Source organism: Coloeus monedula (genome assembly GCF_965178545.1).
Source record: "Coloeus monedula genome assembly, chromosome: 3".
Lineage (NCBI taxonomy): Eukaryota > Metazoa > Chordata > Aves > Passeriformes > Corvidae > Coloeus > Coloeus monedula.
The window spans coordinates 89,851,457-89,864,520 of NC_138783.1; the positions used below are offsets into that span (position 1 = coordinate 89,851,457).

Sequence of the window (13,064 nt, forward strand, 5' to 3'; positions counted from 1 at the left end):
TAAATTTGGTCTTTCTGAAAAGTTTGATCCAAAATATCTAATACAATTTGGACCTTGAAGTTTAATACTTCGTTTGTTTTTGTTGTCATGTCCTAAGTGGTTGCTGTGGTTTGAAACTCCAGGTTGCAACACGACCTATGAGTTGTACGGCAGCTGGAATTTAAAGTATCAGTTCTACCACGGGGTCCACTGTTTTGCAAATAATTCAGCAATAACATTTTTTATTTAGCATTCAAAAAAGAATGTTACAACTTAATTTTGCGGGTCTCTTTTGCTTATTTGGATTCAGCATCCTGAATTCTAGAAGGCTTCGTCCTACAAGTATTTCAGGCTTAGTATAATTATACATGCTTAGCTGATATAGCAGGATTAGGACCTAAAACAATGGCTCAGGTAAGGGAAGACCCCCCCAGAGTTTAGAGATTTTGTTTGTTTGCTTTCTTGCTCTTGTGTCTTTGGAATTCATTTTTATGGAAGTTCTATTGCTCACTCTGTAGTTTCAGATGAGAAGCTCTATGATGCTTATGTTCTGTATCCAAAGAACAGAGAAAGCTGCTTGTATTCATCAGATATTTTTGCTCTGAAGATACTGCCAGAGGTCTTAGAAAGACAGTGTGGATATAACCTCTTCATACTTGGGAGAGATGATTTACCAGGAGAAGGTAAGTTAGCTGAAGACAAATTTGACTTGAGTTTTCTTGTTGACCTGCAAATGCAACTGAGAAACAAGCAGTCAGTCAGATGGGATTCTAAATATCTCTCACCGTCAAATGAACTGTGATTCTCTTAATCCCTTTGTTGAAGAATGAGAAATAAAGCACTGGATGTTCCCATGAAGTCTGCTTATCTCAGCCTTTGCCTTGTCATTAGTTAGCACTTCCAGGTTTTTTTCAGTGTCTGGCTAGCCTAGACATCTGGGCATGGAACGATGCTGGGGGGAAGAGGAGTCGAAATGGTGGTTGTGAATGATGACTAATGGCAGGAAATATAGAAAATTAGGTCTCATGAGCGGTATAAAAAAAGCCTGCTGCTTTAAGGGGCCATTCAACAGGATGACATCTCTACTAATTCATTTTTATTTTCTCTGAGAATTTCTGTAAAACTGACAGGATGCAATACAGGGTGTAATGAATGTTTAGATAGTGCAAGTGGAAAAAAAAAAATACAAAGTAAGACCAAGTTATCAGGAATGATCAGCTGTATCAAAGGCTACTTGTCCCTAATAGACATTCTTAGAAAGCCTTGCCTTTCTTGGAAGGCTGTAAAGTCCTTGTGGAGGTTTCCTCTGTGTACATATGTACGTCAAATTTAAATTGTAGTATCTGACACTGAAAATTGGAAAGTCTATCCCACCAGCTGCTTATGTGAGGTGAAATGATGGTGAATGGCTTTTGAATTCTTCTGGTCTTATGACCTGAAAAAGATAATACTGAGACTGAATAAATTTTCAGACTAGCCTGAAATAAAATTTTGTATTTAAAAAACAATTCATGAATAAATAAACTTACATGAGGTAGTCATGGCTCACTTTTTTTTTTTTTTGTTTTAACATTTGAAGGATTTTGGTAGTGGTTTGAGAAGGAAGGATTCCCCGGGAAGTAGAATCTAAAGTGCTTTAGCTGCTGCTTGCAGCTTGAAAAAAATGCAATAGTCTGTTCTCAGGGTTTAGCCATAGGGTTTTTGTGTATTTACCATACATTTTTTGTATTTACCATATTTCACTGTTTGAAACGTAATTGACTGGAATGCCATTGTTGGGGGGAATAATTTCTTCCACTTACATGTAACAAAACCAGTTGAGCATATCAGAACAGACTGTTTAAGCTAAAAGGTCCTGTGGTTCTGGAACTTGTGTTTTTTGCATTTGTACCTATGATGGTAATAAAACAGCATTAGCAAGGTAAGTAGTAGAAAGTTGTTAGCTCTTCTCTGTTTCCGCAAAACAAGGATATAGACATAGAACCTGATGGGGTCAGATTGTGGTGCATTGGGCAGATCTCTGTGGTTGGCTAACCCAAGGTAACTGCTTGCATGCTCATATCCCGTCCCTATTTTTGATGTAAAGTGTGTTGGCTTAAATATCAAACAGTGAATGAACCAGCTGCAGAATATTGGTAACAGAAAATAAAAATGTATAACCTTAATTTTGCACAACCTTTTTCTCTACAGCTGTGATCAGCATTGCTGATGAAAAAATCCGTCAAAGTAGGAGAGTGATAATTGTTTTAGTACCAGAGTCCTCCTGTTACAGCATTCTGGAAGATGTGTCTGAAAAGCAGCTAGCCATGCATAGTGCTCTTATCCAAGATGGCATTAAAGTAATTCTCATTGAACTTGAAAAAATACAAGATTATGCAACCATGCCAGAATCCATCAGATATATTAAGCAAAAGCACGGGGTTATCCGATGGAAAGGGGACTTCTCAGAAAGGTCCCACTCAGCAGGTACCAGATTCTGGAAGAAAGTGCGTTACCAGATGCCATCCAGAAAAAGTGGCTCTTTATCAGGATTGCATTTGTTACCAAAAGACTTGAATTTGCCTTAAATAACAAAAGAGAAATGACACTTAATGACTGATTCCGTTCACACAGCTGGTGATAGATTGACTGAAGGTCGCATGTATCTGTTTTGTGCAATCTCATCCAAATTTACTGGAGTGAAGGTACTACAGCTTCATCTACAGATGTGAATGTTTTTTACTTCTGGCTGGATCAACAGAACATCTTGAAATACCATCAGTAGCACATGTAGGAAGTACACAAGTACTTTCCCACGAATGATTCTGTGAAATTCCCTTGTATTAAAAATGGAAGAGCAAAAAACTGTCAAAAAATCCAAATCAATGAAGAAAATTTGATTTTTTTCCCCCTGCAATTAAAGTTCTAATATGAAGGAAATTATACTAATTATAATTGTGATATTACATGATGCACATGGTTGTTTCTTTTTTTTTTTTTTTAATGAAATGACACAACCCTTTTCTTTGTTACAAGTTTTATTTGCCTTGTTCAGTTTGTGGAAAGATAAATCCCCGTGTTACTGCATCAGTGTGTTATTGTCCAGGAGAAAAGGTAAGAGACAATCTCAGCCCTCCTGAAGTGCTGTCCACCTGCTGTTGACAAAGCTTAAATACTCTTCCCTGATCTTTTTTACATTTGAAAGAACAATGCCATTTTTAGTCACTTGTCACATGCAGACATTGTAAAAATACCTTTGTAATCTGTATGGAGTCAAAAAATTAATCTCCAGAGAACTTTTTCTTTCCAGTTAAATGGCTTAATATATTTATTTACCCAAGTGGAACAATTGGCTAGTGACACAGAGTTTGTCATGGGGGGTACAGGATGATTGACTTCATCTACCTTACCTTAAGGACCATGTCAAGGGGCAGAGAGAGAGAGAGAGAGAGATGCCCTGTGTTACCCCCTGCAGCTGCTTGCTTTTCTCCTTTCCCTCTGCTCTGATATGTAAGGAATCTGAGATGACTGTGTGCTGGAGGCTGCAGTCAAGGCTTTCCAAACAAAAGGGAAAGGAAGTTGTGTAAAACTAAGTTGTTAAAACTTAGTGTGTATGTTGAACCCTTTCTCTCTCATTTTGAAATATTTTTAATAGTATGTATGCCCCAACTGTTAACTCTAGAGTTACGTTTGACTTGTGTGTAGGCAGTGAAGTAGTTTGCCATGATCAATTCTATTTTGGGGCAGGGAATTGATTTGATTTATTTAAAAAAATTAATCAGGCCTCTTTAATGCTATATTTATAGCTATTAATTTTAGAGAAACAGGAGATGAGAGCCAAATTGCCCATGTAATTTCAGTCTGTACTTGAAAGTTATGCTTTTAGATTGTGAGATCTTGTTGGATAGGAAAGCCTCAGGAATTGACTGTTACTGCCTTTAGCTGCTGCTTGCAACTCTGAATTTCTGTGTGTCTATCAGCTTCTTTCTTGCAGCACCTTTTTCTCTCCCCACATTCAAACTCCAATCTATGTTTTCTCTTGCAGCTCCTTTGAAACAAGCAACTTGCTTTTGTGTCAAACTCCATCAATTTCCAAGCTCTGCTTGAAGGATGTTGCTGATACAGTATTAGGCAGAAATTTTCCCTCTGGTATCTCCACTTGTTTGTCTGAAAAAAATAATGTTCTGCAACCTTCGGAATTCATCTATTCATTTACACACTACAGTGTTGGCTTCTTTCATGGCTCAAGCAATTTTCTTATGCCTCCATCCTCAGCTAAAAAAAAGTGTTCTGGCTGATAAGCGACAAAACCAGTGGAAATAGGTTCTTCTCCCACCTAAATTGCTTTGGTTTCCTCAGTGTGTGCTGGAAACTTGAAATGGTGCTTTTGAGAGACAGTGCCTTCTGAGCTTTGTGAGTTGTGTGTATGTTTGGCCAGAATGGAATAAGAATCTCTTCATTTCAAGAGAGGAAGGGGTAGAAGTGCATTTGAAATGTCAGTCTAATTCAAACCCTCATGGTACTGAAGTGTTTTATTGATGAATGTCATTTATGTATGTACTTATGCAGATGCTCATAGTCTGTTCTCATTCTGTGTTTTAGTCACAAGAGAAGTGTCAAGGGAGGATCAGTCCTAGTCATGAAGTGCCACATTTATTTAGCTGTTGCACACAGTCTGCCTTTAAATATGGCATGTGTTCAATGGCAGCCTATTGTAGGGTAAAACAGCCTTGAGATCCATCTGAAGTTACTGAACACCATCTGAACGAGTCTAATTGTTATGGTTCCCATTGACTGAAGATTTAAATAGGACAGAAGCTGTATGGTTTGGTCACAAAACTCTTCTGCAAGAAGATCCCTGTATCAAATGTAAAGCCCAGACACTGGCATTATGTTATCTGTACTCTGAGAACTAGGGTGTAACACTGACTTTGTGCTTTCACCTTGACAGCTCACAGTATGCAGGCCAGCCAACAGAGTTCCAGTGACCTCAATCCTCCTAATTACTTCTGCTGACTGGAATAGATTGAAAGGAAAACTGTTACTTGTTATCCTTACCTTTAGGAATGGAAAGTTATTTTCTGAGCCAAAATAGTGTTCTTTAAAAAAATATTTGTTCCTTTTGGTATATTTATACAAACGATGCTAAAGTTTTCATGTGTGTTTTGTAAAGGCACTTTGAGGAAGAGTCCATTTTTAAATTTAATAAAGGCACTACATTTTTTTTTTTCATATGGTACTGCTCTTTCTTTTGCCTTCATTTCTCCACTAAAGCATGCTGAGAATGGACAATGGCAAGCAGCAGTTGTGACTCAGAGTCTTAACAAGACTGCTATAATAGATCTTCATTCAGGTTGCTGAACCATTGTCAATCTGGCTATGGTACAACGTTAGCACAAACCACCTCACCCTGCCTGGGCAAACAGAGGCTCTGAGCTTGGCTCTGCTCTCTCTGGTACTCTCCTTGCAGCAAGGTGAAGCTAGAGCAGCCCCAAGGCTGCTGCATTGCTCTCTGGGACCAGCATGGTCCTGAGCAGTGCCATAATGAGCAGCCTTCTGCTGCAGCTGCTGAGGAGCTGGGGAAATGCAGGAGACCGCAAATGTGGGAAATGTCAATTGCTTCTCAGCAGTAGTGGAGAGGCAGCCTTCTCTGCCCAGCCCCTGGGGCAAGTGCTTGCTCTCTCATCTGCTCAGGGAAAGCCAGAGCCTTGGCAGTGGTGCTGTAGGGGTTGTGTAGCCCAGAAACCAATTGTATCCTGGGCTGCATCAAAAGCAACGTGGCCAGCAGGGTGAGAGAGGTGATTCTGTCCCTCTCCTCTGGTGAGACCTGACCTGGAGTGCTGCATCCAGCTCTGGGGTCTCCAACACTGACCTGAAGCGAGTCCAGAGGGGGCCACCAAGTTGGTCAGAGGTGGAGCACTTCTATAAGGAAAGGTTGAGAGAGTTGGGATTGTTCAGCCTGGAAAAGAGAAAGCTTTGGCATGACCTAATTGTGGCCTTCCAGGGCCTGAAAGAGAACTTACACAAAAGATGGTGCAAGACTTTAGAAGAGCATGTAGTGACAGGACAAGGGGCAATGGCTTCAAATTGAAAGAGTGTAGGTTTAGATCAGATATTAGAAAAAATTCTTTACTGTGAGGGTGGTGAGCTGTCGCTGTTGGGGGGGTCATGACTGTCTGTACAGTGCCTCTTTCAAGGGCCAAAAAGCCGTTTATTGTTTATTGAACAAAGCAGCCTCTTTCATACACCTTTTGTATGTTATCATTCGTGCTACAGAATCATTGGCTGCTAAACTACTACAATAGACTCATTGGCTATTACTAACTACAACATACTACCATTGGCTACCTATAGCCTAAGCATTCAAGCATTCAGAAAAATAACAGGTGCAGATATGTTGCTGTTTTCTCCTTCTGCTGTTTAACTTTCTTGCTTCTGTTGATACTACATTCTCATGGGTAAAAACTGTTTTTCTTCTCACAGACTTTTCTCACAGTCCTTCTCTAGCCAAAGTACCAGGCCTGAACCATAATTTTACAAAGGCAACGAGGCCTTCATTTTATAAGGTTTTACTTAAATGCCATAGTGAGCCACTGGAATAGATTTCCCAGCGAAGTTGTGAGTGCTCCATCCCTGGAGTTGTTCAAGGCCAGATTAGATGGAGCTTTGAGCAACCTGGTGTAGTTGAAGGTATCCGTGCCTGTGGCACAGGGTTTGGAACTAGGTGATCTTCAAGATCCCCTTCCAACCCAAACCATTTCTATGATTCTGTGAGTCTAAGTAACCTGGCTGACTTGTCCTTGCCTCCCACCAGCTCGAGTCTTGGACAGGCTCGTGCTGATTGCACGGTGGCTCCGGTGCCTAGGTATGGAGCAGTGCAAAGGGGAGTGCTGTGCTCTGTCTGCACCTGCCTCTTATGCAGAGTGGTTTCACTGCAGGATTCAGGTTTTCAGAGGGTAAGAGTGGTTTGTCCCAAGTTATACCTGATTTTTTTTCCCTTTTGTCTGAAGTTTCTTACATGATAGAAAAAAAATGTAGTGAAACCAGAAAAATGAAAATGTGAGAGCGAGGGGAGGATGGAGGCAATGGTAATTATTCTTTTTTATAAGATTCCTTGTTTTGTGTTAGTACAACAGACAGCAGGGAATTTGATTTTAAATGCAATTCTACTTCCCTAACCTTGTGCACTGATTTCACTAAAAGTTAATGGTGAAACAGTATTTAGGAAATAAAGATGAAATAATAAAAATGTGACACACCAAAATGCTTACTTGATGGTTTTGTTTTCATTATGTGACAAGCTGTAACAAAATATATTTAAATGTCTTAGAAATACTGCTGGCTTTTGTCATCATAATATTTTTTATTATGATCAAGTGATACCAATACTGACAAGCCTGAATATTGTGTGTCCTTACCAGTAGTGTTTCAGAGATGAAAAAGAATGCATTTCCCGTTCACTGATACAGGGTGTGACACAGTAATCTGACTGCCTCTACCTAATTTTTAATTATGGGATTTATTTTATAATGTTTAGACAGAAGGAGAAATGAATAGTAATATGATTTTTTTATGAACAGTAGTGTAACTAAAATATTTTTAATCATTTAAATGCATTGTGATTAAATTGAAACTATATCCATTTTATTTTCAGCTTCTTCTTAAATTGTAAATGCATCCTACTGTAAAAAAAGCAAAGGTCTTACTTAAGTAAGAGTGACTTCTTATATCAAGCTTTTGCACTTCATGGTGGTTTACACATGCTCGGTTATCTTCTTTGCCCTTCTTCACTTTCTGAATTACATTTAAAAAGGACATCTTATTTTTTTTGCCATATAAACACACAAATATAGGTGATAAAGTGATCATTCCCTTGGCTAGAATGGCTCTAGAAGGAAAGTAGCTCAGTGTATCTGAAGAGCATCACTGAGCCCCAGGAAGTTTCCCATACACCTTGTCTTGATGGACTGCCTCAGCTCTGCAGGGTTTGTAGCAGGCTTCTCAGCACATTGTAGGCAAAACCAGCAGTTAGCTACGATATGCAAAGTAGGAAAAAAAAAGGTTTTTAGACATGTTTTAATGGGGAAAGGATTGCTATTGTTACCAGCAAAATTATTTTCTGTATTCCTGAAGGAATATTACAGATTTTGAATTAAGTTATTTGTATTGTCTATGTTTTAATAATTAATTGTTATTGTATTTAGAAATTTAATCTGCCTAAAGACAAAGGGTTTCTTAGATTGAGAGAGGATCTTGTTCTGACTGATTGTGGGTCCCTAGAGGGCAGTCCTGGGCCATCTACTCTGAGGTAGCTGATGCCTGGGATACCCTTGGGCTAAATTATGGTGAAAGAAAGGCAATCAGTTAGCCTTCTTTGTACAGGCAGCAACAATTTAAACTTTATGATAGACTGGATGGTCTGTAGCAGCAACTTCAACATTTCTGAACAACATGTGGCAACAGCAATTTTTGAACAGCCTGTGGATTAAGCTTTTCTGGACAACATGTGGCAACAAAGAATTAAACTTTTAAGAAGAGGAAGAAAGGAAGAAGGAAAGATAGTGAAATAGAGAAAAAAGATCTGGGTCACCACCCAGAGTTCCAGTGCTGTCTCTGGTCTGGTTCCTGCAGGTGGTGGGTGCAGGGATGATGGGTGTACACCCTGCCCCTCTCTGTTTTGCTGTTTATAAACCAGTCCTTGCCCATGTGCATTTTATTATTTTTGAACTTTTCAGAAGGAGGTTGGGGGGAGTCTCATGGTTTCAAATCCCCTCCCCTGACAGATGCAAGTGCACTGCTGTCTCAAACTTGTTTTTAGAAATAGTTACCCAAGATAAGCAAGTTGATCCCAGAAAAGCACTATCCTGCTGCCACAAGACCCTCTTTTTTTAACTGCACCTAATCTAGTTGGCATGGAAACATTCCTTTTCTCTTCTGCCAAATGTTTGAAACATTAACTTTTTCAGGTTTTCAGTTTCTGACACTGATATGACTGAAAATGGAGTGGAGGGAATTGCTTAATGAAAATCACATATAGTTGCTTGGGAAAACGATATAACATTACATAAAAGTTATTAGTCAGTCTTCAGTCTTTGTGTAAAAAAGTGATACAATTCCATGGATTTTCTATAATTTCTTTATCTAAATCCAAATGTTTGATGTGATGATTCTCTGTATTCATGAGGAGATGAATTGAAACACCCAAGAAAATGGTTTTCTTCAATTATAGCAATCCTTTCTAAAATACCAAGTTTTAATAGAATTACTAACACTTCGTTAATAGTTTTGTGTGTTTAGAAGCACATTCACTTTCAAATTCAGAGCCCAGGAATCCAGATATTACCCAGCTGCTCTTTAGCTGATGCTTGTTGCAAACATGTAACTATGGGCCCTATCCCGAGTTCACAAATAGTCTATGAACTGTCGGTCCAGTCGCGTTCAGAAGAGACAGCTGGATTCATCAATAACACAATTTATTGACTGCAACATCTATGGTTCTTTTGGATTGCCAGTGATAAATGCATTGACTGCAGAATAGCTGTATATAGCACTAACAATATGATTGCAATCACAAGCTTAATGTCCCTGGTCAACACTCAGCGTAGCTGAGGACACAAGACTTACCAAAAGATATGGCTTCTGGGGATGGCAAGGAGGACAAACCTGTCAACCCATCCCTGCAATTTCATGTCAGATTCTCATCCCCCCACTTAGATATGAAATTGGGGTACATTTTATACCTTATTAACCAGTATTTTGCAAAGTGCTGTGAGTGGGGCTGCAGTCAAACCTTACATTCTCTGTTGTCGCATTGTACAGAATATTTCTCCACAGGAGGTGTACTTGGTTTGTACAAAATATCCCTGGGTATCAGGTAGAAGAATGAGCCCCTGTGACTTCTACTCACTCCACATGCCTCCCCAATGACATGGCAACACAAATCACAAGATCTCCATCTGGTTTCCATGATTACACTGTGGGTCCTCTGACATACTGAGCTTTGCATTATCCAACAGTGCTCTTGCCACCAGTTACTCTTTCCTAGTCAAGTGATGTTGGTTAGGAGTGGAAAATGAAAATCTGAGGTGAAAATCACTATCCTGGGACTTATATCAACATTTAAAAGTTCTCGGATGGCAAGTGTGGTGAGTAGTAAGCAGGTTGCAGTACGTGGTGGTTCATAAGGCTATGAATGTGGGCAGTTTGGATGCCCTCCTAGTACTGCACAGCACCTTCGTTGCCTCAGGGATGGAAGGAAAGCAAATTCAGGCAGGTAAGTTTTGTGGGGATGAGCAGTAGTGTAAATAAAACTTCTGTGAGCTGTTTGTGACTCCAGTATTACAGGATGTGTGAATTCTTCAGTGCAGTTGAGTCTAGCAGCACAGCACAGCTGTATCCTGACCCACACTGGGATGTCAGGTGGATTCAAATCTCTTTTTTGGCTTTCCATGGAAGAAAACCCAGTCTGCAGCCAGGAGGGGGTCATGAGCATGCACTGTAGCAGAGCCCCAGCATGCAAATGCTCAATGCTTTGAGAGGGTGAAATATTAAGAGAAGTTCCAGTGCAAACCCTTGACTGACACTGAGTTAAAGTTACCAGCCTTCATTTCCCATTCCACAAAGACCTGTTCTGTCAGAGGCTGCTACTTCATTTCTCAGTCCATCTTGCTTTATTCACCCAGGAGCCCTCGATGTTGCTCCTTCCCTGAGCAATCTCTGTTCTGCCTAGATTACCAGTGTAAATATAAATATTTTTACAGTTTCAGTGTTACAGATTTTTTCCAACAAACCTCTGCTATGACTACAAACTTTGAACAATTAATAACAGAAACCAGCTGTTTGTAAATGTCTTCCTTGATGTTACAGGAATATTTTCAGTTGGATTATTTACATGCAACTGAAAAAGGCACCAGGAGTTACAGAAGCCTTGAAGCCATATCAGTACCATGTTGCTCCTAAGAACAGATAATTATTCAAACATTGAAGGCTGATGGTATTGGTGCTTGCTTGTTTCTGGCTTAAAAAGGAAATAATGGAAAGTTAGTAGCTGGATTGAGATGATAAACTAATCAGCAGATGAGGTACTAACCGGTCAAAAGACTACTTTTCTTTTTTTCCTTTTTCAGTAATGGAATAATTTGAATGTTCATCTACTACACAGGTAAGGTATTTCACAAGAAAACTTTATCTTAATATAAAATAATACTGTTCAGGTGTTTCTAGTCACAACAATGCTTCCTCCTTCTCTGCCCTTGTGCATAATAATTTTGTCAGATCTCTTAGGGATCTTTTTTGTTCAATGCTATATTCAAACTTAACAGCCAAAACAAATAGAATGATATTTTTTAAATAGTTATACCAGGCACAAATAACAACAAATCATCTGCAGACCTGCCTTTTTTTTTTTTTTTTTCTGTTCATTAGCAAAACAGAATGTCACTCTATTATCTGCTGCTGAAATTTCTAGCCTAGTGCTGTCTCCCACTTATTTTGGTAGATATTTTTAGGCTAGTGCTTTTTTCTCAGATAACATTTTGTATTTGCATCTTCAGGAGGCAAATGATCTTATTTTTCCAAGAAATCATATTATTGAAATTAAATTTTGTAACTACAGTGGACCATAAGGGGGAAATGCCAGAGAGGAGACATGTCTGATGGGGAGAATGCAAAAAGATTTCTGTTAGAGGAAATTTAGTAGATGCTGGCATCTGGTAGAAACTTGTTTTAATGACCTACAGTGAAGTCCTTACGAAGATGGTCGAGTAATTTCTTGACTGGTTTTAAATAATAAAAAAACCCACTACAAGTAGAGATTTGACTGTCTCTGAATTGCCCAAAGAAGTCCTTTCAGGAAGTTAGAGACCTACATTTCTCCGTTCTGCATTTGCTTGAAAGTTGCAGTGATTGGTGCAATACTTTCACTATGTCTTGCTTTTCCTTTTCTCGTTTAGCTCAAAGTTCCTGTGGTTAGTTGGTTGTAGGACTCCTTGCATTTTTAACTGTTGCAAGATGGCATTGGACCCTATCATCTGCCTGCCGAAAGGGGCTATGCTTGTGTAACTGCACAGATAAAGTGCAGTATGCAATCCTAGGACTGCTAAGAACATTTTAACACAGTAATTGTGAAGACTTGCAGGAGACAACCTCACAGAGGATTTTGTTAGGTAATTTCCATGTAATCTTTTTACCATCTAAATTGTAAGGCAACACGCTACCTTCCAGTTTTTAGAGGACTTCATCTCAAACCTGATAGGCACAATTTTCTGACAGTGAGTGTCACATGTATTTGATTATGAATGCATTTTTTTTCCTTGTCTGTGACCAAAAACTTGGCTGTAGATACCTGTGCAATGTGTATATGTAGCACCTAGAAGGCCCGAGCTTGGAAAACACAGGATAACAACGGGCTTCCTCTGCCTTTTGGCTAGTTCATTCCTATCTCAGATATCCAGTTATATTGATCTCTCTGTGAGTTGCCGTGCTTCATCCTAACAAAGGAGTATATACTGGATGTATTGTTTACAGGCAGAAGTTGTAATCTGTCTTCAATTTAACCTAGACAAGCCAAATTAACTTAAAACTTTCCTGAAATGTAAGCATCTCATTTTTCCCTAGTATGCCCACAGTTCAGTGAAGTCTCTTGGGATTTGTGAATATATTAACAGGACAGTGCACAACATTTCAGCTGAAGGTGGGCCAGTACCTTGAAGATTGTTGTCAAGGTCCTAAACAGAAGATGTGTGGGCATGCAGAAGTTACTGATCCATGGGAGAGCTGATGCAAGTGGGTGCAGGCCTGAGCTGTGCTGGATGTGCCACGTGCTGCAGGTACAGCTGGAGCCAGCTCACGTGTGGAGAAGCTTTAGGCAGCTCCCACCTGACACCTGGCAACAGTTCCACCCGCATGTCTCAGCTTGACTCGAAGAGAAACAGCCTGTTTTCATACTCCATCTTTTTGTGTGGCAGTAAAGATGATGAACAGAATTTTCTACTTCTGAGGACACCTTGTAAAAACCCTAAAGCCCTCAGTGCTGGCAAACGTCCCCACAGATGGGATTTGCATGGTGTGGCAAGCCCTGACTAGAGGTCTGTCTGAGACAGCGCAGC

General features: G+C 39.6%; 1 protein-coding gene across 1 annotated transcript in view; it reads left to right on the forward strand.

Annotated features, from left to right (window-relative positions):
* The window catches only part of LOC309570829 (uncharacterized protein), a 49,592-nt gene that overhangs the window by 17,281 nt on the left and 19,247 nt on the right, over positions 1-13,064 (forward strand). Inside the window, exons 12-13 of the mRNA XM_082277841.1 lie at positions 498-662; positions 2,170-2,539. Of these exons, the coding sequence (XP_082133967.1) occupies positions 498-662; positions 2,170-2,539 (535 nt within the window). The remainder of the gene's footprint in view (positions 1-497; positions 663-2,169; positions 2,540-13,064) is intronic.